Source organism: Corvus kubaryi, unplaced genomic scaffold (genome assembly GCF_017639235.1).
Source record: "Corvus kubaryi isolate FWS band 111438036 unplaced genomic scaffold, C.kubaryi_AGA036_p1.0 65267, whole genome shotgun sequence".
In the NCBI taxonomy this organism is placed as follows: domain Eukaryota; kingdom Metazoa; phylum Chordata; class Aves; order Passeriformes; family Corvidae; genus Corvus; species Corvus kubaryi.
Window position 1 is genome coordinate 17,558 of NW_024581876.1, and position 24,184 is coordinate 41,741.

Consider the following 24,184-nt stretch of genomic DNA (forward strand, 5'->3'; position numbering starts at 1 on the left):
CAAGGCTTACGAGAAAGGGGAAGGGAAGGGAACTAACGCTCAGCCGCCTGCATTTTAGCGGCGCCCGGGCTAGCAAAGGGGCTGGAGTGCCCGAGCCAAAAGCCGCAGCTGGGCCAGCAGCCCCCGCCCTCACGGCACCGCGCCGCTTTCGCTTTCGCTTTCGCCGGCCCGCTGCTTTTCCCAGAAGTCACGTGACGCTCCCGCTCCGGGAACGCCCCCGCGCCGCCCCCGCGCATGCGCACTTGGCCGCGCGGCTCCCCGAGCGCAGCCGGCAGCGCGGCACTGCCGAGCCGGACCCGAGGTGAGGGGCGCGGGCCTGAGGGGCCGGGGGGATGGCGCCGGGAGCGGCACGGCGGGGTACTGCCGGGCACTGCCTGCAGCTCGGGGGCCGGCGGGGTGAATGCCCGGTGTAACTAAAACTGTCGCTTCCTCAGACTGTCCCTGCCCGCGGAACACCGAGCTTTGTGCTTTAGTGTCTTTGCACCTGGGGCAGCGGGAGATATCTTCTAGCGGTCTTCATTCCTTGCAGGGACACCCCTGCTCTTCTGTCATCTGTTGCATCTGCTCCCAAGTCCGACTCTTGGCTCCTTGTCCACAGCTTTCACTCTCCGTCCATCAGCATCTCCAGACCTGCCCTGCCCGGGAGCGCCGGAGCGCCCGAAGCGGACCCTTGTCCCCGGCACGGCGCTGACGCTGATCCTGTGCCTCCAGCATCGCTGGGCAGCCTCTGCTGAACAGGTGCGGTGCTCCCAGCCGCGGGGCTGAGCCGGCCGGCAGCGAGGGGAACGCGGGCAGGGAGCCGGCCGAGGGTAGGGACGGCTGCCGGGTCCTTTACTCCCGAACCCCGCCGCGTGGATCGGCCGCGATCCCCCGGGAATGGCAGAAAATGAGGTAGAGAGGGGCCAGGAAGGAGTCCTGGGGTGCATCAGGTGGCCAGCAGGTTGACAGAGGTGATCAGCCACCTCTACTCGGCCCTAGTGAGGCACATCTGGAGTGCTGTGTCCAGGTCTGGGCTCCTCAGTACAAAAACAAGAGGAGCTACTGGAGAGGGTGCAGCGGAGGCCACAAAGATGATGAGGGATCTCTCTTACAAGGAGAGACTGCGGGAGCTGGGCCTGTTTAGTCTGGAGAAGAGAAGGCTGAGAGGGGATCTCATCATTACATATAAATATCTCAAAGGCAGGTGCCAAGAGGATGGTGCCAGACTCTTCTCAGTGGTGCCCAGCAACAGGATGGGGAGCAATGGCCACAAACTAAAACACAAGTTCAACATGAGAAAGAACTTCTTTACATTGAGGGTAGCAGAGGACTGGCACAGGCTACCCAGGGAGGTCATGGAGTCTCATTTTTTGGGATTGCTAGAGCACATTCAAATGCTGTATTACCTGTAATCTGAAAAGCACACGCATGAAAAGCCTCAAAACCCTCACTTTAAACAACATTTTTAACTACTTTGTTTCTCACACATAGCACATGCCAGGGGCACTGGCATACAAACACTAAAGGATTTGGCAGGAAGGAGCATAGAAAATAGTCCTTCACCCTGATGCTGTCCTGGTCTTTTGGACAGGTCTTATAGGCAGTCAGTAAAAAAGAGTGGTGTGAGTGGATTTGCATCTCACCACCTGTATTCTCGGCCTGAACTGTTCCTTGGATGTATCTTTACGTGCCATTTCCACTACAAGGTGATAACCTGCAGCCTGGAAGGCTAACTGATCTGCTGCCAGAGACCATAAAGCCACTCTGTCACAAAAGTGTTAGGACTGAGAGAAGCTATTCTGTACAATATTAGTTCATTTAAGCATCCTGTATCTGCTGGAAAGGTTACTTGAATTTAGCTTGAAAAGATGATCATGAGAACTAAAACACATAGACAAAACATCTTTCCAGTACTTCGACATTTAAAGTGACTTGAGATCTAGTCCATTTTCAGAGCAGGCAAGTGTGGACACAAAGCAACTGAAAATGGGCACTTAGAGGGCTCTTTGATTTTTCATGCACGCTCTGGCAGGGGGTGATGGGGAATACATCCGCACAAACAAAAGGCAATACTCCACGTTCAGGACCTCAATTATGCAGGGTACAGGTATCAAACACACAGGTCCTCATTCCCATATCCCTGCTAAGCAAGAGAGCAGTAACACTAGCAGTACCCTAAGTGCCATGAAAAGGGGTTCAGAGGAAAAGGAGAAAAAAAAGAAAGCACCACACAGCCACTCGCTCACTTTCCCCTCCTCCCTATGTGGTGGGATGGGGAGAGAATCAGAAGGGTAAAAGTGAGGAGCATTGTGGGTTGAGATAAAGACAGTTTAACAGGTGAAGCAAAAGCCATGTGCACAAGCAAAGCAAAAGGCAGGTGTTCAGCCATCCTGGGAAAGCCAGGCTCCATGATGCCTAACAGTGACTTGGGAAGACAAACCCCATCATGCAAAATTTCCCCCTTTCCTCCTTCTCCTTCCCCCAGCTCTGTGTGCTGAGCTTGATGCCACATGGTCTGGAATATCCCTTTGGTCAGTTGGGGTCAGCTGCCCAGTGCCCCTCCCAACTCCCTGTGCACCCTCAGCCCCCTCACTGGTGGGGTGGGATGAGGAGCAGAAAGGGCCTTGATGCTGTGTAAGCCCTGCTCAGCTGTAACAAAAACATCCCTATATTACCAACACTGTTTCCTGCACAAATCCAAAACGCAGCCCCATGCTAGCTACTGTGAACAAAATAAACTTTATCCCAGCCAAAATCAGCACATGTTCCGATTTTGTCAATGTTCATGAAAACTTTAAATTAGTTGTTTTTCACTCGTTCAGTCCAAATACTCCTTAAACATTTACACTGGCTGTTTTTTCACCCCTTCCTCAGGATGACTCAGTGGTATCAGCTGCAGCAACTTGATTCCAAGTTTTTGGAGCAAGTTCACCAGCTATATGATGACAGCTTTCCTATGGAGATCAGGCAGTACCTGGCACAGTGGCTGGAAAACCAGGACTGGTAAGCACATAAGTTTATTAGGCTTTGGGTCATGTGATAAGCAATGCCCTCAGACATGCAGTTACAGGCAGCAGGAGAATGCTGGGGAAGCAAGCTACTAGGTGAACCTTTGCTGGTAGGATGCTTCGGTAGCTATGTGGATACTACAGCATGTGTTCCTGCCCCTCTTCAGGGCTTTCTAGAGGGGCCTGATACCTGGAGTAAGTGTCCTTGCTCATATTGCTCTCAGTGGTGGCTGTTTTAAGACCAATTAGTTACTGCCTTTGTAGCTCAGTCTCTCACTCTTCAAAGACTGAACTTCTGCGAAAGTTTCTGTGGAGTGTCTTCTCTTTGGAGAGTGGTACAACATGCACGTGCATCAGGGTCACTTTTAGGTTCCTGACGTGCATGGCATGAGTAAATGAATTTGAAGAGAATGTGGCAAAAAGAATAGAGAAACAACATTTCTTTATCGAGGAAAGTAAAGTCAAAGTTAAGAGAATGAAATTGGCTTGCATTTGAAGCTAATTCTCACTACTTGCATATTCTACAACTGGAGTTGGGGATTAAAAATCAAGTACACCTGTATGTATTTCTTGGATCTTGTGTTGGAAGTGTATTTAACCCAAGCATGCTTTAAATTATTCTAGGGAACATGCCGCCAGCAATGTCTCATTTGCTACGCTGTTATTCCATGACCTGCTGTCACAGCTTGATGATCAGTTCAGCAGATTCTTGATAGAAAACAATTTTTTGCTGCAGCACAACATAAGGAAAAGCAAACGTAATCTTCAGGTACGCCTGGGTTCTATATATATACATTTGCTTGATTTGCTTCAGTGCAGTTGGATGCCTCCAAGCAACTACCCTGCCATGAGGGGTTTTCGTAGAGGATGTGTGAGAATCCTGATTTAAAAGCCAGAATTCAAGTGTTGCTCCATTTTTGTTTTGATTTGCTATGGTTAGAAAGTTACAGTTTAATTATCAGAACAGCTACAGTTTGAGAACTACAGGAAAAAGAAAACCCCCCAGGGTAGCACCATCCTGAGCAGGGCAGTACTCAGTCTGTAGCACATTTCCAGTTTGTATGCAGGTAAAACAATAACGTTGAATTTGCATCCAGCCTGGACTGTGTGTTAAACCAGCAGCCATACCAAGGTGTGGGAGGATGGCTCATAAGGGATGAGCTCTCTCTAGGACTGTAGGGTATTATCCCACATCTCCCAGTAATGTTTGACCCTTTCCTGTTGTTTTGTGCCAATTCTGTCTCTTTGTATGCCAATGAACTACAATAGAAACTCGTTCTTGGAGCTGGTTGTGGCTGTCACAGCTTGTAATCCTTTAGCAGGCTATGACCAGTGTGTTCCCTGAGGCTCACACACTGGTAATTCCCTATTTTTTGCTAATCTGAAAGTTACTGAAGGACAAGAAATGATGTGTATGAACTTTAACAATAGACTGTGTCTCTAATGCTAGGATAACTTCCAAGAAGACCCGATACACATGGCAATGATCATCTACAACTGTCTGAAAGAAGAGAGGAAAATACTGAACAGTGCCCAGGCGTCGAATGAGGTAACAGTGTTGAAATGTCTGCTGCAGTTGTATCTCCCCTTTCCTATTATTTGGGATAAGGGAAGTGGATGAAGACTGTCAGGGGAAACAGGCTGTTCCCTCTCTGCACAATAAGAAGTTCCTTAAAAAACAGATGAGTGAGCGCTGATATGTACCAGCTGGACAGCATGGCTTTTTTCTCATGAATGAAGCATTTGGAGAATAAACGGCCAGGAAATAATTTTTATTCCTTGAATGATGTAAAAGCTATGCTGGTTGTTTTAATGCTTCTGTAGTACGATGTAGCCTGATATGCTAATTGGATTTTGTTTTAATAATTAGTGCTTAACTTACATATCCAGAAAGATTTTAGGTTTGTTCTTCTGCATTTTACTCCCCAGTTTACTCTCTGTTAAGCAGCTGAGCATGCTTCTCTGGACTTACTCTGGGAAAATGATGCATCATTCTCCTTCCCAGTTGTCTCCAAGTATTTCTTTCTAATTTTGGTGGGGTTTTGGGGTGGTTTTTTTAATGAAGCCCTTTTCTTTCCTCTGAATTATAGGTAAAGCCATAGTTTCTCCTTCGTCACCTGTTCTCCAGCTTCTCACCTTTTTTTTTTTTCCTTTGAAATAACTGTTTTGCAGTAAAAATTCTGCAGTTGGGAAAGGTGTGCAAAAATGTATAGATAGCTGTAATCCATTTATGTAGAAATAAAGTGATGACTGACCAAGCATGTTAATTCCCGGTGCTGAAATACCTCAGTTTACAGCAGGGCTTTGAATGTGCAGTGTGGGAAGAGCACTTGGGCACGGGCTTTCAACAAGGGGCCCTTTGCAACAGTGTCCAAAGCAGCTGCTCTCAGAGTGTGACTCTGACAGAGCCCCTGTAGCTGCAGCACAGCTGTTCAGTGCTGGCACGTGACATAAAGCACTTGCTGCTGCCTTTCCAGTGTGCAATAAATTGGGGTCATTGAAAAGGGAAAGGGAATTACAGAATGGTTTGGATTGAGAGGGACTTTAGAGATCATCTACCTTCCACTAGACTGGGTTGCTTGATGCCCAATCCAGCTTGGCCATCACTTCCACCACTGACTTAAATCCATGATGGGGAACCTTTGGCAGTTTACCAAAATAAATACTTTGTTTGTTTCTTTCAAATTTACCTGAACTTGATTTTCTTATACTACAAAATTTTAGTATGGTTTATCAGAGCCATGCTTCCTCAGGTTGTTTGTCAACAAAAGCCACTAATTTACATTAATGAAAAAAGTATGGGTCACTCTGTTTTGACTTGTACTGCTTCTTCCCTCAGATGGAAGTAGGGAATGTACAGAACACTGTGATTGGGATGCTGGACAAACAGAAGGAGCTTGATGCCAAAGTTAAGGCTATAAAAAGCAGTGTTACAGTAAGTATAATATAACTTTTCATAGTAGTGTTTGTTGATTCACAGATGTTGAAAAGCTTTCAGTAGTACATTAGACTTGATAAAGTGACAAATAAAAGTAAAGTAGGGGCTTTCAAGTCTATAACCAGGGATTGTCTGAAGACAGAAAGTACCTTGTGCCTAAATTTTAGCAACAAAAGCATTTTACCTGTCTGAAATACTAGCAACTGAGGAAAAAAACCTCTTAAATTGTAACTGACCAATTTGTTGTTGACTAGAAGATTTTTTTTTTTTAGCATACAAATGTTTGTCTTAATAAATACAGTCACAACAGAAAGCTTTTCTCCAAGCAGTACTTAAGAATTTGAAAGTTTAAAATGCTGTGTGCTAAGTTTTTCCACTGTAGCATAGGTTCTTCTAAATTCTGTGAACTTACATGGCTTGACCACAAAGGCACTTCCACACTTTAATAGATTTCAGCTAGCTGAGAAGTAGGAACGATGAATAGGTGATGAAATTTAGGAATATTTCCTGTTAGGGAGTTCCAGGAAAAAGCAGTGTAACAAAACTGGGCTTCATGTCTGTCAAGGGCTAGTACCAGGCAGTTCCTCATCAGATGTAGTAGTCTTGCATTACTTGAAAATATTAAGTAATTGTGGCCACCCTCACTCATGCATTACAGGATGTGGAGCAGGACATCAAGGCATTAGAGGATATGCAAGATGAGTATGACTTCAAATGTAAAACCCTGCAGAATAGAGGTAAGTAATTTTTCAAGGACATCCCCTATTGCATGTAGTTTGTCAGAGTAAACTGCTCTTTATGTCAAGACACTGAGCCTAATGATACACGGCCAAACTTACTGGTAATGTCCCTCCTTTATTAACTCTGTTTCGCACTGAAACCTAAATTTCTGCATCTGTCTTTAGTTCCAAGTAAGAGAGCCTCCCTGTTAACACAGCATTCCTTTGTCCTTTGCAGCCCTTTGCCAGTAGAAGTAGCAAGCCCTGTAGGCTCTGTGGCCATTCAGCCATACACTTAATTAGGGATGTTTAGGCTTCCCTTTGCCGTCTTGTATTTCACAAATGCCAGACTAGCTTTAGGTTTTGTAGGCTCTTGTGCACCAAGGGAAACACACGGAGTCCACACTGGTTTCATTATACAGATCTGTCTCTGATGTCGAATTCTTTGTTCTAGAAAAGGCTTTAGTTTCCACCACAGCTGGGCAGAGCTGACTGTCCCTCAGAACAGGGACACGTTCAGAAGGTACTTAGGGAAGCACTGAGCTACAATCTTGCTTTTTGTATTTGTCCACTTTCCCCCCAGCATATTCCCCACCCGTCCTTCAGCACTCCTGCAGCCTCCCGTTCACAATTTGGACTTATTTTACAGAACACGAGTCCAGTAATATGTCTCAGGAGGAGTACAAGAAAGAACAGCTGAGTCTCCAGCAGATGTTCTTAAACCTGGACCTCAAGAGAAAGGTAGTGCTCAAGTTTTCTTTCAGAAGTCAGCAGCTCTTCATTTTAAGCACATGTTCATTTTCATTGAATTGACATAAAATAGCAGTAGAAAAGTTTTTTTTAATATGTCAGTTGAACTGGGGTCTTTGCAGAGTTTTGCAAGACAGATGAGCACTAGCTAAAACAGTACTTAGTTCTCCTGTATGATGTATTTTTAATAAACAGGGTAATCTCATGTTCTGTGTAGGAGGTGGTGAATAAGATAGTACAGCTGCTGCACAGCACAGAGCACACACAGACTGCCCTTATTAATGATGAGCTGGTGGAGTGGAAGCACAGGCAACAGACAGCATGCATTGGTGGGCCACCCAATGCCTGCCTCGACCAGCTGCAGAACTGGTAAGTCTTTTGTAAGGCTGCGTTTGAGCCAGGTTATGAAGGAACACCACATCTAGGAAATATACTGATGATTTATATTATCCATTTTCATTCTGTCTTACTATAACTACATTAATTTTATTACCTAACTATATTTCTAGTGAGCATGAAATGTTCTCCAAGCTCTGCCACATCCTCGGGGACAGTCACCTGGCTGGTGCCTCTGCATTAGAAAAATACAAAAACATGCTAAAAGTAACAAGATCGTGTCAATTTTAGGTTCACCACTGTTGCTGAAAGTCTACAGCAAGTTCGTCAGCAGCTTAAGAAGCTTGAGGAACTGGAACAGAAGTTTACCTACGACCCTGATCCCATCACAAAAAATAAACAATTTCTGCAGGACCTAACGCACACTCTTTTCAAACAACTCATCCAAAGGTAACAGACCAGAAGGATCTTTTGGTGTTACATGAATAAATAGATGAAGAGCACCTTCCCTACTGTTCCCTCAGTATTTCTTGCGTAGTAACTTTTCATTTTCCAAGGTTTTCCTAAGTTTGTCACAAATATTAAACTGAATTACTGTTTTTGAGATTTACTCTATCTAGGATTTCCACAGGTTCAGGCCTGTGGAAAGGGTTTGTGATCAGTCATTATTGAAGTTAGCAGATGCTTTGCTGCAGTACACATTGATTACAGAGTCAAACTCCCAGTCTGTTAGTCCACTTCTTGCTTCAAGCTTCAACGCTGCAGAGTTCAGGTGAAGAGAGGCAAGAAACAATCTGCATCAAGCTGTGCCCAAGATAGATACACACTAGATTCTCCAATCCTTTGTCACTGGACACATCATCTTTGCCTCCAGCACAGGGAGGCCAGCCCTGCCTCTGTACCACCTCTATGATGCAAGGTACTGTAGCTTGTAGTTGCCTCACGTAAGATCAGAGTCCTATTCTGTACACACACAGTATATAAAAATTTGGGGTGTATCAGAACCAGTTAGCCCCAGAAGTTTTGTTTCATTGGGTTAGCTGGCCCTCATCAAATCCCCTGCTAGTGTATCCATCCCTTGGGCACCTGTTTTTACACAGCACTGTCACTGTAAGAATTCAGGAAGTCCTGGGAATGGCAAACAAAGCAACACTCTTCACTTGCACTGTGCTAATTACAGCACAGTGTTTCCTTGCTGTTTGATTTTAGGGAAGTCTGATGAAGCAATCTCCCTCCTCAAGCTGTCAATGTATTGCAGAAAAGCCAGCACTTTAAAAATCACTATTTCTAGCCCCATTGAAACAATTGAAAGGAACTGATGCACACACCTCTGTGTAGATAGAAACTGAGTGAATAAAGTGTGTAGTATTACTGGTAAATCAGCATTCTTTTAAAGTTCACTTTTTATGTGGTTTCTTATTTAAGGACAGCACAGATAAACCACAGTGCCTTTAATCTGTTCTTCCCATAGCTCCTTTGTGGTGGAGAGGCAGCCTTGCATGCCAACACATCCTCAGAGGCCACTAGTCCTGAAGACAGGAGTACAGTTTACTGTGAAGCTGAGGTATGTTTTCCCCTTTCCCTATTCCTGTTTTGTGGTAAGGCTTTCCTGTCACTGGCTTTCCACAGCCAGGGGGATTGCACAGCCTGTCCTGTAGCCCAGGAGCTGAGGCCAGGAGGAGGGAAGTGCCATGGGCAGGGGCTTTCTTCTGGCAGAGTTTAACTCACATTCAGCTTTTACCCTTTACCAGAAGTGGGGTGTACTGAGTGTGTAACAAACACAACCAAACAGCAAGAAAACACATGCAGAGCACTTTGTCATGCCAAAGAGTAACTCATTTGCCCATTTAGTTTCATCTCTAAATGCTGTCTGGTACAGAGCAAGCTTGGAGCCTGCACGTGGCCCCAAGCATGCTCCTTAAATATCTGTGGTAAGCAACACAATAGAAGAGAACCCATCTTTTTCAATTGCTGACATAAAAAAAAAATACTTCTCTTTCCAGATTGCTGGTGAAACTGCAGGAACTGAACTACAACTTGAAAGTGAAAGTTTTATTTGATAAGTATGTTGCACTTATTTCATCCATCTTATGTAAAGGTAAACAGTCCCCACGTTCAGAAACCAAAGAGCAGTCACATTGTAAGTGTTGACTAGGCCAGCAGCAGGCTGGTTCTCTGTGACAGCAAGTACATCCTTCCCTTTTTCTTATCCATTCCCTTGTTCTAAATCTCTGACACCAGAGACATGTCACAAAGTGCAGATGGCTTCAGCTTCTCACCGTCATCTCCTCTGAGGAGAGCTCACTACTGCTAAATCAGGCACAGGGCAGCACCTGGGGAACAGCCACAGCTCTGCTGGGTTGTTTCACCTGGATTAGCACAAGGTGACAGTGTCGAATTGAACTCCACCCTTTCCAGTCACATAATTCAGTCATGTCTCTAGAATACCTTACTTTTTGGGTAGTGTCTAGTAAGAAATACGGTTATCCTAAAGCAGCCTTTGAGTTAGGGGTATAATCTGCCTACCTGTAACATAGGACGTGTTCTCAATCAGAGGAAAAATCACAGCAGTTGAAACAGTTTAATACCAACCTTCTGTATTTTGTAAGCAGTTCCATACTTCAAGGGCATGGAAAGAAATATGACAGGCTATCCAAAATAATGACAGGGACTGTGCTTTCAAGAAAGCAAGTGGGTTTTTGTCTTCTCAGCCAAGTAATTTTGTTCACTTGAAATGGCTTTAGGGTCCAGAAACTTGCACAGAATAGGGAAAAAGTAAAAAAAAAGTTCTTATGTGGTTGTGGGAGGTGAGGCTTTGAGAAGTGCGCTAGACAGAATGCAACTCAGTAGAATCCCAAGTGCTGGGAAAACCAATTCAAGTGATGCAGCAATTTATTCAACAAGTTTTAAAGCAGATTTAGAGTAGCAGAACTATATTCTTTTTTCCTCAGCACAAGAGAAAAAAATAGATAGAGTAAAAGAAAGTACTTGCTTTGATTATAAAGCCCCCATAGCAATATTAAGCCTCAGTAAAACACAGGCTGTGTAGCACAGCATTTATTTTGACTGCTTGAACCAATTGCCTCATCTTTTGCACAAGAATTTCACAAAAGCATTTTACCAGTTCTCAGTCAGCTCTGTCAGCTACTAAAAAATGCACATTTTCTCTGTCTCTGGCAGAATCTTTAAAAGATTCTTATTTTGTCTTTTTTTTTTTCTTGACAGAGATGTAACTGAGAAGAACTCAGTCAAAGGGTAGGTGGCATCAGAGTTTTGTATATTTATTAGGTTCTTTCAACAAAGTTGAGATTTAATTACATTTTCTCTCTCTCTTTGTGTAGGTTCAGGAAATTTAATATTTTGGGAACAAACACAAAAGTAATGAACATGGAAGAATCTACCAATGGAAGTCTAGCAGCAGAATTCAGGCACTTGGTAGGGGGTTGGTTTTTTCTTTCTTTTACTGATACAGCCACTTAATTTTGTTGGTAGAGTGTGGTAGGAAGGAAACAAATGGCTTTTGTTATTGAAGTCATTATTTACTTTTGTGTAAAGAGGAACTGTGATTATCTCATTTTTCTTTGTGCTTTCCTTTTTGAAATATTTGGCCTGTTTCAATCAAAATATGATTGCTTGTCACTGAAATAGGGACAGGAATGCAAGCAAGGCTATTTTCTGCTATACAGATTTTGCTGCAATGGGTTCTTTGTAGGAGGAAGTTAAAAAAGCCTAGAAAGGCTGGTTTGGGCCTTTCAGAGGAAGGCCCACAGGTAGGGAAGCTTGGAATAGTTCAAAGAGCTCTGAGTCTGGAAGATGAAAATTGTCAAGGAGTGGGCAGCTGCAAGGAAGTCAGTGCCTTCAGCAGACTGTACCACACTTCTGATCTGCACATTGTGAGGGAACAGATTGGTTCCTTCCTACCACAGGAAAGGAAAAATGCAAGTCCAGGACCAGGGAACATGGAACTCTCTCTTCATTGACCACAACTGAGACTGCTTAGAGTTTACCATCCTATTCAGAGGGGTTCTTTGATAAACCAGTATTCCATCTGATTCTGATTTCATACTGCTTCTGTTCTTAAAAGGCCTCTTACATAAAGGCATTGCATCATAACTGTGCAATATCTTTTTTCACAGATGAACAGTTTATAAAGGCGTAGTAGTTACCTACAGTTTAATCCTTTGGCTCCCACAGCTTAGAGCCAAATAGAATCAGGCACTAGTGCAGCAAGTTTGCATACAGTTGAGCAAGTGGAGCATGCAAACCTCCTCTACCACTTCCATTTGTGGCTGACATAAACGAGTGACAGAGGTTTTTGTTCGTTTGCAGCAACTGAAAGAACAGAAAAATGCAGGGAGCAGAACAAATGAGGTAAGCAGCACTAACCTTTTCTTTGTCAAGTTTTAGCATAATACTAACAAGGCATTCATTTAAGACAGTGCTCTCTGATCAGACCCATGAAGACACACATGGGATGAGAGATCATAGGAGAGGAGTTCAGTGTTTCTACAAAGGGATCCATTTAGGAACAGTCTGCAAGGAGAACTACAGCCAGAATGGCAGTGAGGGACTCTCCCACACTGGCATCTACCTTTAACAGGACTTCCTGGCAAGCACTGATTTTTCTGTGGCTTATAGGTGGTAGTAGCCACAAAAAAACCAAAAAACACATGCCTGGAGAGGCAGTTCTAGGAAGTCAGCACTGTCACTTGACTTTGATCTGTAAGCTCTTACTGAGGTCTAGAGCACGACTGTGGGCAAAAAAGAGTTTTCCCCATAATAAAGCCCCACTACTTCACCCTAGGAGTTTTCGGTCCCTGAAAAGTTTTCCTTTATTTTTTTTGAAGGGTCCTCTCATTGTAACAGAAGAGCTTCACTCTCTGAGTTTTGAGACGCAGCTGTGCCAGCCTGGTTTGGTAATAGACCTAGAGGTATGTCTTAGATGAAACAGACGGACCTCAATTCCTGTGTGTCACTCATGCTGACAATCTTAACTTTTTTTTCCTCTCTTTTGTTTTCTTTTTTTCTTTTTTTTAAGTACTGGGATATCAAGCACTTTCAGTTATTTCAAAGTATGGGAATGACACTTCACAACTGTGTATAGAGACAGAGAGAGAATGCTGTCAGATCTCTGGGTAAATAAGAATAGATGCGCTTTGCAAAAGTGTCTGATACCTAGAGGGCTTAAACCACAGGGTTGGTTATCAGTTTACATTTATTTCAGAAGCAGTGTGCTATGAACTCTACTGTCACTATTAGTGCTGTCATAACTGACATTAAAGTCTTTATTAGATAAAAATTACCCAAGTTCTTTCTAGTATTTCATCATACTGATATTTTCTCCCCTACATACCAACCTCTATTGAAAAAGTCAAGACTGTGCAAGCAGGGAATTAGAATGGAAATGGGTTTGTGAATAATTTCAAGGAGGATTGTGGCAGCAGTGCAGGGTAACCTGATATGTTTCCTTTTGTGCCCCTTTCAGACCACATCCCTTCCCATTGTTGTGATCTCAAATGTGAGCCAGCTTCCCAGTGGATGGGCTTCTATCTTGTGGTTCAACATGCTGTCTACTGATCCCAAGGTATTTGCAGGAAAAAAATATTTTATCAGGTACTATATGTAATTTTCAAGCATTGTATGCAAGTGGCTGCTGCATTTTAGCTCTGCAGATGACTCTTACTGAGTTTCAGGGGTAGAGAGGGGCAGCAACTTCCCTGACCTAAACAGAGCAATGTTTGAAACCCAGATTAGGGGAGGATGTATTCAGGATATACACTATGACAAATGAACAATCAAGAACTCAATTATGGTGCATTGAGTAATCCAGCAATTCTGCCCACTGGGAGAAGACATACCCAGAGCCCCAGAGATTGCTTTTCCTAGTAAAGAGTGCCTGGAAGAATAGCTGCCTGCTTCTGCAGAGCTTCTTCTCAAGCTGACATCCATTCTTAAATCTGGAGTTTGTTTTGGCAACAATACACTTTTATAAGTTCAAGTGGCATTCCAAAATGAATGTTTACTTGTATTATGTAGCTTGTATTTTTCTGTTTCATTCTAGAACTTGTCCTTCTTTCTGAATCCGCCTTGTGCAAAGTGGTCTAAGCTTTCTGAAGTTCTGAGTTGGCAGTTTTCTTCTGTAACAAAGAGAGGACTTAATGCAGATCAGCTGAGCATGCTGGGAGAGAAGCTTCTTGGTATGGTCTGCTTTCATCACAGATGGCCTGTTTCAGTTGAAGCTAATTCTGCATCTTTTCCTGCAACCTATTTTAAGTTTTCATTTCCTCTCACACCTTTTCCCCTTCTACAATACAACTTTGTAGCAATTAAGTATTTTCCGCTTTTCAGTATGGCAGAGTTTGTAAATGAGATCATGTCATTAAAAAAATCTGCCATTCTAACTTGGGAGTTCTATGCATTAGAGCAACACCAGTTGGGCCTAATTCTGCCTTTTGAAGTAACACTCGTGTTTAGTCAGTCTTTGAAGTGGATGTTTCTTGGCATCTTTTGGGTTTTGTTTTTAAATCCACCTCCATTTATTTTAACTTCGTGCATGCCCTGAGCTGCAGTGGGGATTCACTCTGCATAAACACAGTTGTAATGTCAACATGCAAACACTATGGAACTGCTAAACGATATCAAATAGAATTATCTCCCACATGAGTGTCCTTAGTAAAAGCCTCATCAGCCATGGGGTTTGGAAACAAACTCCTTGCAGTTTGCCTGAATAGGCAGGGCACTTGCCACTGCTACTGATTTTGCACAGTAGACTCTAGATGAAAAATACTGTTGATTCAGTATATTTCACCGACCTTAAGTTTCAGGAAAAAGTTATATTTAAAAGGTATTTGAGTTTAGTGTGTCTAGGTGGCAAGTACAGCATTCCACTCTCTAATTCCCCCAAGACATAAGATCTGACAAAAAGCTGCTAATTTTTAATAGATTACTTTTCAAAATTCTACAAGGAGAATGATTTTTTTGTTGTTGTTTGTTTAATTAACCAACACAAGGAGACCAGTGATATATTTCTATGGCAAATGTGCATGTCAGAACTACAGGAATTTTGTCGAGCTCTGGTAATGGTAGGCTTGCTCCTTACATCTTACCTCTGTAGATAAAAATATCACACAGCTGAAAAAATCCTGGTTGCTGAACACTGTAGATTCAGGATTGCTCAATGCAAGGAGGAGACAGAACTAGCAGAGTGCCAGGCTACAACCTGGTTGTAGCTGGTTTTGCAATGTGAAAATTGACAGAATCTTGATCTCTTAACACCAAGCAGTATCAGTAACAAGCTCCCTAACCCAGTTCATTTTCAGAAAAATGACGGAGAAAAGCATATTTATTGGAAGCCATAGCATGATCATTAATGGAAAGAATTTGGCTCTGACTACAGTCAGGGTCTGCAAAGCTCCAGCTACTGTAGTCACAGCACAGGACTTTTCTTTGTGGTTTGGATATGGTTATGAAACACTGTGGACATAAAAACAAGGCTGGGGGAAACAGTTGCAACAGGAGTAAGATGAGTCTGTGTTTGGGGTAGACCTGGGAGTCAAGAGTTTCTGGGGCAAAAGCCTGCAGGTCACCAGAATCAAGGTAGTAAAGTGCTTAATCTTAGAGAGATACTGCAGGGTCTGCTGAGCCCCTGCAGAGGAGCTTGTGGGCTGCAGTCTTCTTGTGCAGGCAAGAACTATGCAAGGATTCAGCCTCCTTCCTGGAAGCATTTTGAAGCTGGCAAGTGTTTGGTGCAGCGCAGCACAGGAAGTGTCAGGATGGATTGGCTCCCATTACGCAAGGGCTGCTCACACAGATCTGGTTATCGTAAAACCTCCCAGAGGGAACTTTGCACCCTCCCCTGCACTAGCTGTGAAAGCACAGCAGCCTGCCCTTCCTTTTCTTTCGTAGTTCAACAGTTGAATTCCAAATAATAACTCAGAACTTGGTTTTCTAAGTACTTCTAGCCTTACTAAGTAACTTATGGAACATGACTGAAGTAAAATGTATTGTGTTCAGGGCCAACAAACGGAGGATCTCAGGATGGCCTTATTCCTTGGACAAGATTCTGCAAGGTATGAGCTCAGTTTTAAAAGCTGAGATGGAAGAGGGGGTCTCATCTTACTTTACTGTGGATTTTGTTTGGGCTTTTTTTGTTTGTTTTTCCCCCCAGGGTGCCTTCTTTCTCAGTAGGATCCTCTCATTATTCTAGACCTTACATAGTTATGGGAGGCTTTGGTGGCAAGGTTAAAGTAGCAGCAGAAGGAGGCAAAAGAGCTTGCAATGGCAAGGAGTAGATGATTTTGAGACTGCTTTTGATCCATGTAAACTCCATAGGAAAAAAAAATGTATCTTTCAAACACAGCACCTTCATTATTATTAATGCAGCTGCTATTAATAGAATAGTTCTCCATTTTGACTATTACAGAAAACGTAAACAAAACAATCAGCAAGATGAACAATTCTTCTGTATCTTACTGAAGGACATTTCCCAGGCCAGGAGCAAATGGATTAGGGTGAGGATTAACACGGGGTGGCCGAGAGGGTCAGTATGATGACAGAGAGCCACACCATGCAATTTCACAGCCCTGGCTGCAGCAAGACAGGAGGGCTCTTCATATTTTCTTTAGCTTTAGACCCTAAACTGATACAGATAAGTAGGCGATCACAGCAACCAGGAGCAGACTCCAGGGGAAGAGCAAGGCTCTGGTGACCTACAAGCACTGAAATTCATCAATGTGGATGTCTCATGAGAAATTGAGATCCAAGTCTCAACAGAAAGTGTCTCTAAATCTTCTGCTAGCCAGCCCAGTTAAAAACCCCAATGGAATGGGTTTGCATGTCCAACAACTCAGTAAGGATAGCACCCAGGCAGGGAACAAGGTCCTTTTTTCTGCTCTTAGACCAGTGTTACTGCATGTGAGAGGTGATGGATCACATATTTGTGGGTACTGGAGGCTCAGACAGGCATTTTTCTCATTCTCCTCTTGCCTTAAGATTCAGTACATGCTTCATTACCAATAGTTCCTGTCCTGGAGAGACAGAAAAAGAGTCATAAGAGAATATAGGGAGGGTGGGAGAAAAGAAAAGAAAAACACAAGAACAAGTAGACAGTGGCAGGGTTGAAACCTTGCTTTCCTCTCTGCTTAATGAAACTCATGTCTCATTATCCCTGTTTTCCCTACTCCCATCCCTGCCTTTCCATATTCTGAATTTCAGGAAAACATAAATGATAAAAATTTCCCCTTTTGGCTGTGGATAGAGGGAATCCTGGAGCTTATTAAGAAACATCTCCTGTGTCTCTGGAATGATGGGTAAGACCTGAGTGAAGTTAAAGATGTGGTCATTGCCTCAGACCTCACTTTCAGGCCAGCAGTTGCACCCTCAGCTGCTGGGTGGTTGGTTGTGCAGAGAGTGGAACTTGAAACCAGAAGAATCTGAAGCAAGTGGATTGTAGTATTGAGGAAACCTCTGGTGTGGCAACTGCTAGAAGCAGGAACGTCAGGTGACTGAGTTGTCCCATTTAAGTCACAGAGCAGGGCTTTGAATGTTAGATTATATTTTGTTTTGCCTCTGCTCCCACTGTAAGTCAGTTCTTTCCACATCCTAGAACACAGCCAAGAAAAACTGAAGCACAAGGACGTACAAGTCATAGTGATATGATTTTAAAAAAACCAAACTGCCTGCCCAAAGAGAGTTAGTGTGAGCTGCCTGGAGGTGGCAGCAGCCAGACTTGGAATGCCTGTGCCTGCACAGGCCCAGAACCCAGCAGTCTTCACTTATTTTAAGACTATTACTAAGTAGAGGGACTCTGCCAGATGGGAACACAGTTCCATTTGCCCTTTAATACTGGTTTAGTAAACTTTTCATTCTGGGATTTCCGATTTCAGAAGTAATTCTGCCCAAACTAGGCTTATCCAAAGTCACAATCCTGCCTTTTAGCTTCAGCCACATTATGAAACCTCGTCAAACAGCACACTGACAGTGGAGTATCCCACAGTTCTGCAGGATCTACAGCAGCAGGATTGCTTTGTCTTGCTACATTCAGCAGTGGGCTTCACATTTTTACCCCCCCCAGGTCCAGGAGAGTTCTTCAAAGCCTTGTTTCACTGCCCCAAACCTCCCCATTTCTTTGATGAGGGGGCTGCAGTGCAGTGGGAATATTTGCCACCATTACTGAAGCAGAGTGTCAGTTCTGGGATTGGGATTACATGTGGATTTGGTACAGGCTTGAATAGCAGAGACTCCCCTTGTATACAAAAGGGTAATACAGCCTCAAGAACACTTGCCTTTCTTCATACTTGAGAGATAGGAAGGCAAAAGACTTCCTTATACACAGGATATTGACTGCTGAATGCATTTGTTACCTAAAGCATGGTATTTAAACCAAAACACAAAACTCACCAATCAAACCCCCAAACCCCGTAAAACAGGGCAGTTTACAGCATCTGAAATTCTAAGCAAAATTATGATTATTTAGTGTTTTTTTGTGCAAAACCCTCTTTCCCTAACTTAATGCACACAAGGACAGTCATAGTACTCAAAAGTTCATTATTGATGGAGTATTTTGAGGAATAAGAAGCAGAGAAGTTCTGACCTTTGAAAAAACAAAAAAAAAAACCCTATCAAAAGCAAAATATCAACCAACAAAGCAACCAAAACCAAACAGGTGGGGCTTGGCCAGGGTTATACCCTAGTACTGACTTGAACAGCTCCCTCCCCAGTACCTGTCCAAATCAATCAATCTCTTATAATTACCACACCAGCCTCCTTGTCCATGTAATAGCATCTGTTGAGCATAGTGAATCAGTCACACAAGCTTAACAGCTCCTCTAGAAAACATGCACAGGGACCAAAGCAAACCCCACACCTCTAAGAGTGTAATCTGGCAGCTAGCAAAGTTTGTTTCATCAGCCAAAAAGGAGAAACAACTGTTCCTTAGCATTCTTTTGAAGCTAAAGCTAACTGCTAGCTGGGATCTGACCTTGTTACACACATGCAACTTCAGTTCTGCTTGCACAGCCCAGCTTTGACAGCAAAATGGACAATCTCTTTTGTTCCAAGTTCAGAAAGATATTTGTATAAGCCCCCAGGCGAAAGTGAGAGTGCTGAGGGAAGCTGTGGTGATTCATGGCAGCCAAGGGGCATGAATCACCACCTGACTGCAGCCAGTCAGTCAGTCCTGCTGCCAGCTGTTCACGGGACAAAGCCTTCATGAAGCTTTCAGCAGTACTCATCTTTTTTAAGTGAGGAAAGCTTTTTAGTTTTCCTAGCTAGCCCAGCACAGCTTAGGTTTTATGTTGAGGAGTAACTCAGCTCTTTCTTTTCAACATTACAGCTGCATCATGGGTTTCATCAGCAAAGAGAGAGAACGTGCTCTACTGAAGGACCAGAGCCCAGGAACATTTTTACTGAGATTCAGTGAAAGCAGCAGGGAGGGAGCAATCACCTTTACTTGGGTAGAGGGATCTCAGAATGGTAAGTCAGCAGCAGAGAACCTTTGTTCATGTACTTGCATCAGAACGAGAAGTCTTTATGCCCTTCTCCTCCACCCTGAGGACCAGCACAACACCCCTGCAGCAGGGGGGCACAAGCAGTAGCAGGGACACACCATACTTGGGGTAACTCAAACCACACAATGAATTGGTCAAGGTTTCAGCTAGCACTTCCCAGGTTCTGCTTCTGTGCTGGAAGTTGGGTAGGAAAAACTGCCTGGACTGTCTTCCATGCCTCCTTCAGCTCTCTCCCAGCCTTTAGTACACACACACCTGCATCTCTTTCCAAACCCAAATGGAGCTTTTGTTCTTGCCTTCCCACATTCTGCCTAGGTAAATTACATACTTCATTTTCTAAGCAGTTCTCCTTCCTCCCGTTGTTCAAAAGGATCAATGAAGAGCTTGCTTCTTTGAAAGAGTGAGCTGGACTCGTTTCTCATCTTGAGGAAGCTTGGAGCCATCACAGCTGCAGAAAGTTATAACCTCCCTTGTACCCAGTCAGGGCTCTCCCCTTACCACACTAATTACACAGCCCCCCCTGCCAGCATGGGGCAGCTGTTGACACTTTGATGAGCCCAAATCAGGGCAGCAGGTGGAAGAGAAACTGCTGAATGTACTTGTCTGACTTCTTCCCTTTGCTACCTGAGACATCCAAAAGTTAAGTAAAAGGTTGATAGTATTTGGAGCATTCAGGAAGGCTTATCTGTGTCTCTTGATGATTCATAAAAGCCTCAAGTGGTGTATTTGGATCAAACTTCCTAATAGGCAGCAGAGTCTGAATTACATAATTTGGAAGAAGGTTAAAAAGGCAGCAAAACCTGAATTAGTTAATGAAATACTGCACTTAATGAAATACTGCAGTTAATTTCCATGGACAAGCCACACCAGTCATTCTGAATACAAAGCACGCCAAGAACCATCACTGTGTGCTTTAATCCCCCGTGCCTCCCTACCCCACAGAACAATTATGCTCCCTTTGACAGGCGTGAAATATTTACTGCAGCAATGTAGGTGTCATTCAGGCAAGCCTTTTGCTCATGTGGACTCTGAATTTGGGGAAGTAGCTGCAGCTTTTCTGGACTCTTTCAGAAAAAACCTTGAAACCACCTTTAAGAGTTGCTGCTTCTCTCCTCTGCAGAGCTCCAGTTCCACTCAGTAGAACCCTACACCAAGAAGGAGCTCTCTGCTGTGACTTTCCCTGATATCATCCGCAATTACAAAGTGATGGCAGCTGAAAACATTCCTGAGAACCCGCTGCGATTCCTGTACCCGAACATACCCAAAGACAACGCCTTTGGCAAATACTACTCCAGGCCTAAGGAGGGTGAGTGCTGTGAGGGGCTTGTGTCTTTTAGCTTGTCTGGTTGTTCCTGAACTACTGGGGCACTGTACCATTTCTGTGGCGTGCAAAGAAGGGGAGCAGTTGGCCTCAATGTCTTGGCAGCCTGTCCCATGTTTAGAGGTTAACAAAGAGGCACAACATGAGATCTAATCAGATCAAAAAACTGAAACCCCTAATTGTCACTGGCCCTCCAACTCAGCTGTCATGTGAGCCCGTGAGCTGTTTCAGAAATGTAGGTTCCCACTAGCAGCCCCGACCGTGCCTGGTTAGGGGAGGGGTTTCTTTGCCATCTTTTATAGGAGGAAAGGGAAAACTGACTAAAAATGGAATAAATTAACCATAGTGCTGTAAACTGCACGACAGAGAGACTTGCACATTATCTGGGTCATAGGCTATATTTTTGGTATAATAAAGATGAAAATGTGACATAAAATTGCTGAAAAAAAAACTCCACAAGCTTTTTTTTCTCCTTGAAGCACCAGAGCCAATGGATTTGGATGGTCCCAAGGGAAACGGCTACATCAAGACTGAGTTAATCTCTGTATCTGAAGTGTAAGTTCCCACAAAAATGCTGGATTTTTAAGAACCGATCGTAAGTTTTTAGCTGTAGTTCGTGCTTCTTCAGAGTATTTAACCTGTAGGTGCCCCTGTCAAGTCTTTCCTCTTTGAGAATCTGATCACAACACATTAATGCAGTGCTGTGTTCAAAACACCATTTTTAGGTATAAACCCTATAAACTTGCAGGTAGTTGTACTGGCAAGTAATTTCCTGAAAAGCACGTTCTCAAAGACTTGTTGGACTTCTTTGGTTAGGATGTGCACCCCTGAATAGCCTGAGTTTTCATTTAGAGCCAGGCTCTTCTTCACAAGAGGCCTCCTTAGTGGCCCTTTGGGCCTTGGAGCCAGACAGGGTAGCCCAGTTGTGCCTCATTCCTTCAGTGATGCTGAACCCCTGCTCTTCTCCCTCAGCCACCCTTCCAGGCTCCAGTCTCCAGAAAACCTGCTCCCCATGTCTCCCGAGGAGTTTGATGAGGTGTCTCGGATGGTGGACCCAGCAGACATTGATACTGTGGTACGTATCATGAAACAGCCTGGAGCAGGGGGTTGAGTGAGAACTTGCTTTTCCCCTTTTTTCCCCCCCTTCAGACATACCTCAGACACCTAAGCAAGCACTTGAGAACACATCTCCTCACATGGATAGGAAAAGCTAGGGATCCAGAGTTAGACTGGGATTGCCAGCAGTTGTTTTTTCCACTTGTCTGCAGGGAGGGGGGTGAAGAACAGGAGAGCAAAGCTTCTTGTGTGTGCCTTGCAGGTGGAGGGAAGATGGGAAGGAAGGAGGATCACAGTAGTGCTTCCTGTGGGGTCTGTGTGGGGAGGGCCCGGAGCAGGAGTGCAATTTGGAAGTGCTGCCCTGCCAGTGCTGGTACTTCCTGTGAACAGAGCAGTGCCATCCTTGCAGGGTGTGCTTCAGAAAAAGAAACAAGTTAAAGTCATCCCTCCCACTGCCCACCCTGAGTAGTTGAATCCTAAGATGGGAATCAGGTGTGATTGGGGCAGAACGTGGTCACGCTCTGTGGAGAGCAAAGACTTGGGAACTAGGGCTCGGCCTGTGTCATGGAGGTTTCCTTTTCTCCTTGCAGATGTGTACACACATTCAGCTCTGAGCTTTGGCTGAGTTTTCCCTGCGTCATTAGCACGGCCGATTCGCTTCACACATCCTGTGCTGTAGTCAATGCCTTGGGGACACACTTCACTTCCTTGGTTTCTCAACCTGAAGGTGCAGTAGCAATTTTAGCTAATGGGAGTATCAACAGCAGCAGCCTGAGTAGCCTCCTTACGTGCATATCTTTGTTTAATTAGCAAGATTCCGTGCCAGAGTGGAGGAAGAGCAGGATGGGAATGTGAGCTCCTCAATGACAGTGATAGGAGAAACGTGCATTCATTGTTTAAAGGAATTAGTTAAACATTTAAAACAGTTGACTGTACACAGGAGGCTTCAAAGAAAAGCTGGTTCTTTTGCAGAGGTTCTGTTCAGAAAGCTTACACCTTCAATTTTTGTCTGCAAAACACTCTACAGCTACATGCCCCACCAAATCCCTGTGCTGCTGAAGTTTGTTGTGCTTTTAGTTTTTCTGGGCATGGCACTTTGAGAGAGCAAAAGCGCAAAATGTTACCTGCATTTCATTTCTGCAGTTTTCCTAAGGCTTAATCTTGTGTAGGATGTTTCACACAATCTCTCTCATAAAAAGCATTTCTTAGGACACCACCTTCAAGCTGCATTGGCATATGCTAAGCTTGCAACCCAAGGTGTATAATCAAGACTAAAGCCTCTGCAGACTGGAGTCATAAGACAAAATGAGAACCTACTCTTAAAGAGTGCAAAAGGAATTGAAGTATGTTTTTGTTAACTGTGCTTAGTCTGCCGAGGCTGGGATCTGGTCACTCCTAACTTTTGCCATAATACAGACCCCATTTAGGTTGTAACAGGTGGAATGGAACTCAGTTTTCTCGTGCATTATGAACCGGGGCATTTATTTAACTGTTAATTTGAATAGCTAAAAGCTTCTACAGGCTTTGCTAATGAAGTGGGTTTGTAATTAGGGGTAAGGCACAGGAGGGTGAAGAAGTTACAGTTTATCCAGAGCAGTGGCTGCAGGATATGCAGTGTGCAGTACTTAAAGGATGAAGCTGTGCTTCCACTAGCGGAGGAACAGGTTTGTTTCTCAGCAGGTTGGAAGGTAATTAACAACTCAAGAGGCGAGGCTGTTCTAGGCAGCTGGTCTCTCCCTTTAAGGGTACCTATTAGTGCAGGCTGCTAATTAGCATGGAGCTGAGCAGAGGGGCTGCAGAGCACTCGTGCTGCACCCCACCTGTCCAGGGACAGGAACAGGGCACCCACTGTGGGGGCCCTCCCTGCCTGAGCAGGGGCTTGGACAAGGTGACCTCCCAAAGCCTCTCCAGACCCATCAGCTGCTGTTTGGGAAGTAGAGGACTGGTTCAGTTTGGTGTGTTGTGCCCAAGACATCTGATGTGCCCCCTGCAAAAGCTTCAAAGAAAAATCAAAGGACCTAGAGCAGGTAACACATGTATTTTAAATGAAAGCATTGCCAACACAGGAATTTAAATAAAAGCCAAACTGACTTATTTTTGGTGCCCTGGGTTATTGAGATTAACAGTGCTACAGGAAATAGCAAGTGGTGACTTAATGCCTTTATCTTGCTGTAACTAGCTGAATGTGCATCTGTTGCTAATACAAAAACCAAGTTACTTGTTTTTTGAGCTATGCTTTGTATTCATGTTCTACATGTTATTACTTTTATACTTCAGTTTTGTGAGAGTTAAAGCAGTGGCCTTATTCACAGGTTGGTCCTTCCAGAGCCGGTAGTTCTGGAGGCAGTGATTTTTCCTCCATAGAATATTCTTATATATGTTTTAAATAACTGGAACTGCTAGTTGCCACTTTTGTTCTCTCTCTTGTGTTGTCGTCATTTCTATTTTAAAGTGGACGTGTCTGTCAGTATTTTACTACTCTGTATCTCATTTTGAACTCGTTTGTGCAACTAAGGAGATACAGCTCTGAAGCCCAAGGCAGTATTGCAGCTTTTAATTCTCTGCATTGT

The 24,184-nt window shown here is 44.0% G+C and overlaps 1 protein-coding gene across 1 annotated transcript; it reads left to right on the plus strand.

Moving 5' to 3' along the window:
- Positions 1–243: 243 nt before the first annotated feature.
- On the plus strand, positions 244–24,023 carry LOC121673171 (signal transducer and activator of transcription 1-alpha/beta-like). Its single transcript, XM_042046258.1, has 25 exons — positions 244–301; positions 530–738; positions 2,854–2,982; positions 3,612–3,756; positions 4,438–4,536; positions 5,827–5,922; positions 6,584–6,662; positions 7,294–7,385; positions 7,612–7,763; positions 8,022–8,180; positions 9,202–9,294; positions 9,734–9,793; positions 10,956–10,985; positions 11,072–11,165; positions 12,060–12,101; positions 12,578–12,661; positions 13,216–13,314; positions 13,792–13,927; positions 15,744–15,799; positions 16,944–17,038; positions 19,063–19,202; positions 20,358–20,543; positions 21,038–21,113; positions 21,531–21,633; positions 22,205–24,023. Exons 3-25 carry the CDS (start codon positions 2,855–2,857, stop codon positions 22,226–22,228), a joined length of 2,268 nt encoding a protein of 755 aa, XP_041902192.1. The 5' UTR covers positions 244–301; positions 530–738; position 2,854; the 3' UTR covers positions 22,229–24,023.
- Positions 24,024–24,184: the final 161 nt, after the last annotated feature.

What these genes read in the sequence shown, in the direction of transcription:
- LOC121673171 (XM_042046258.1), top strand. Translation starts at nt 2,855, where the DNA reads ATGACTCAGTGGTATCAGCTGCAGCAACTTGATTCCAAGTTTTTGGAG. An exon ending in CTATAAAAAGCAGTGTTACA is followed by an intron (nt 5,923 to 6,583) that starts GTAAGTATAATA and finishes CATGCATTACAG; the next exon opens with GATGTGGAGCAGGACATCAA. An exon ending in TTCAAACAACTCATCCAAAG is followed by an intron (nt 8,181 to 9,201) that starts GTAACAGACCAG and finishes TTCTTCCCATAG; the next exon opens with CTCCTTTGTGGTGGAGAGGC.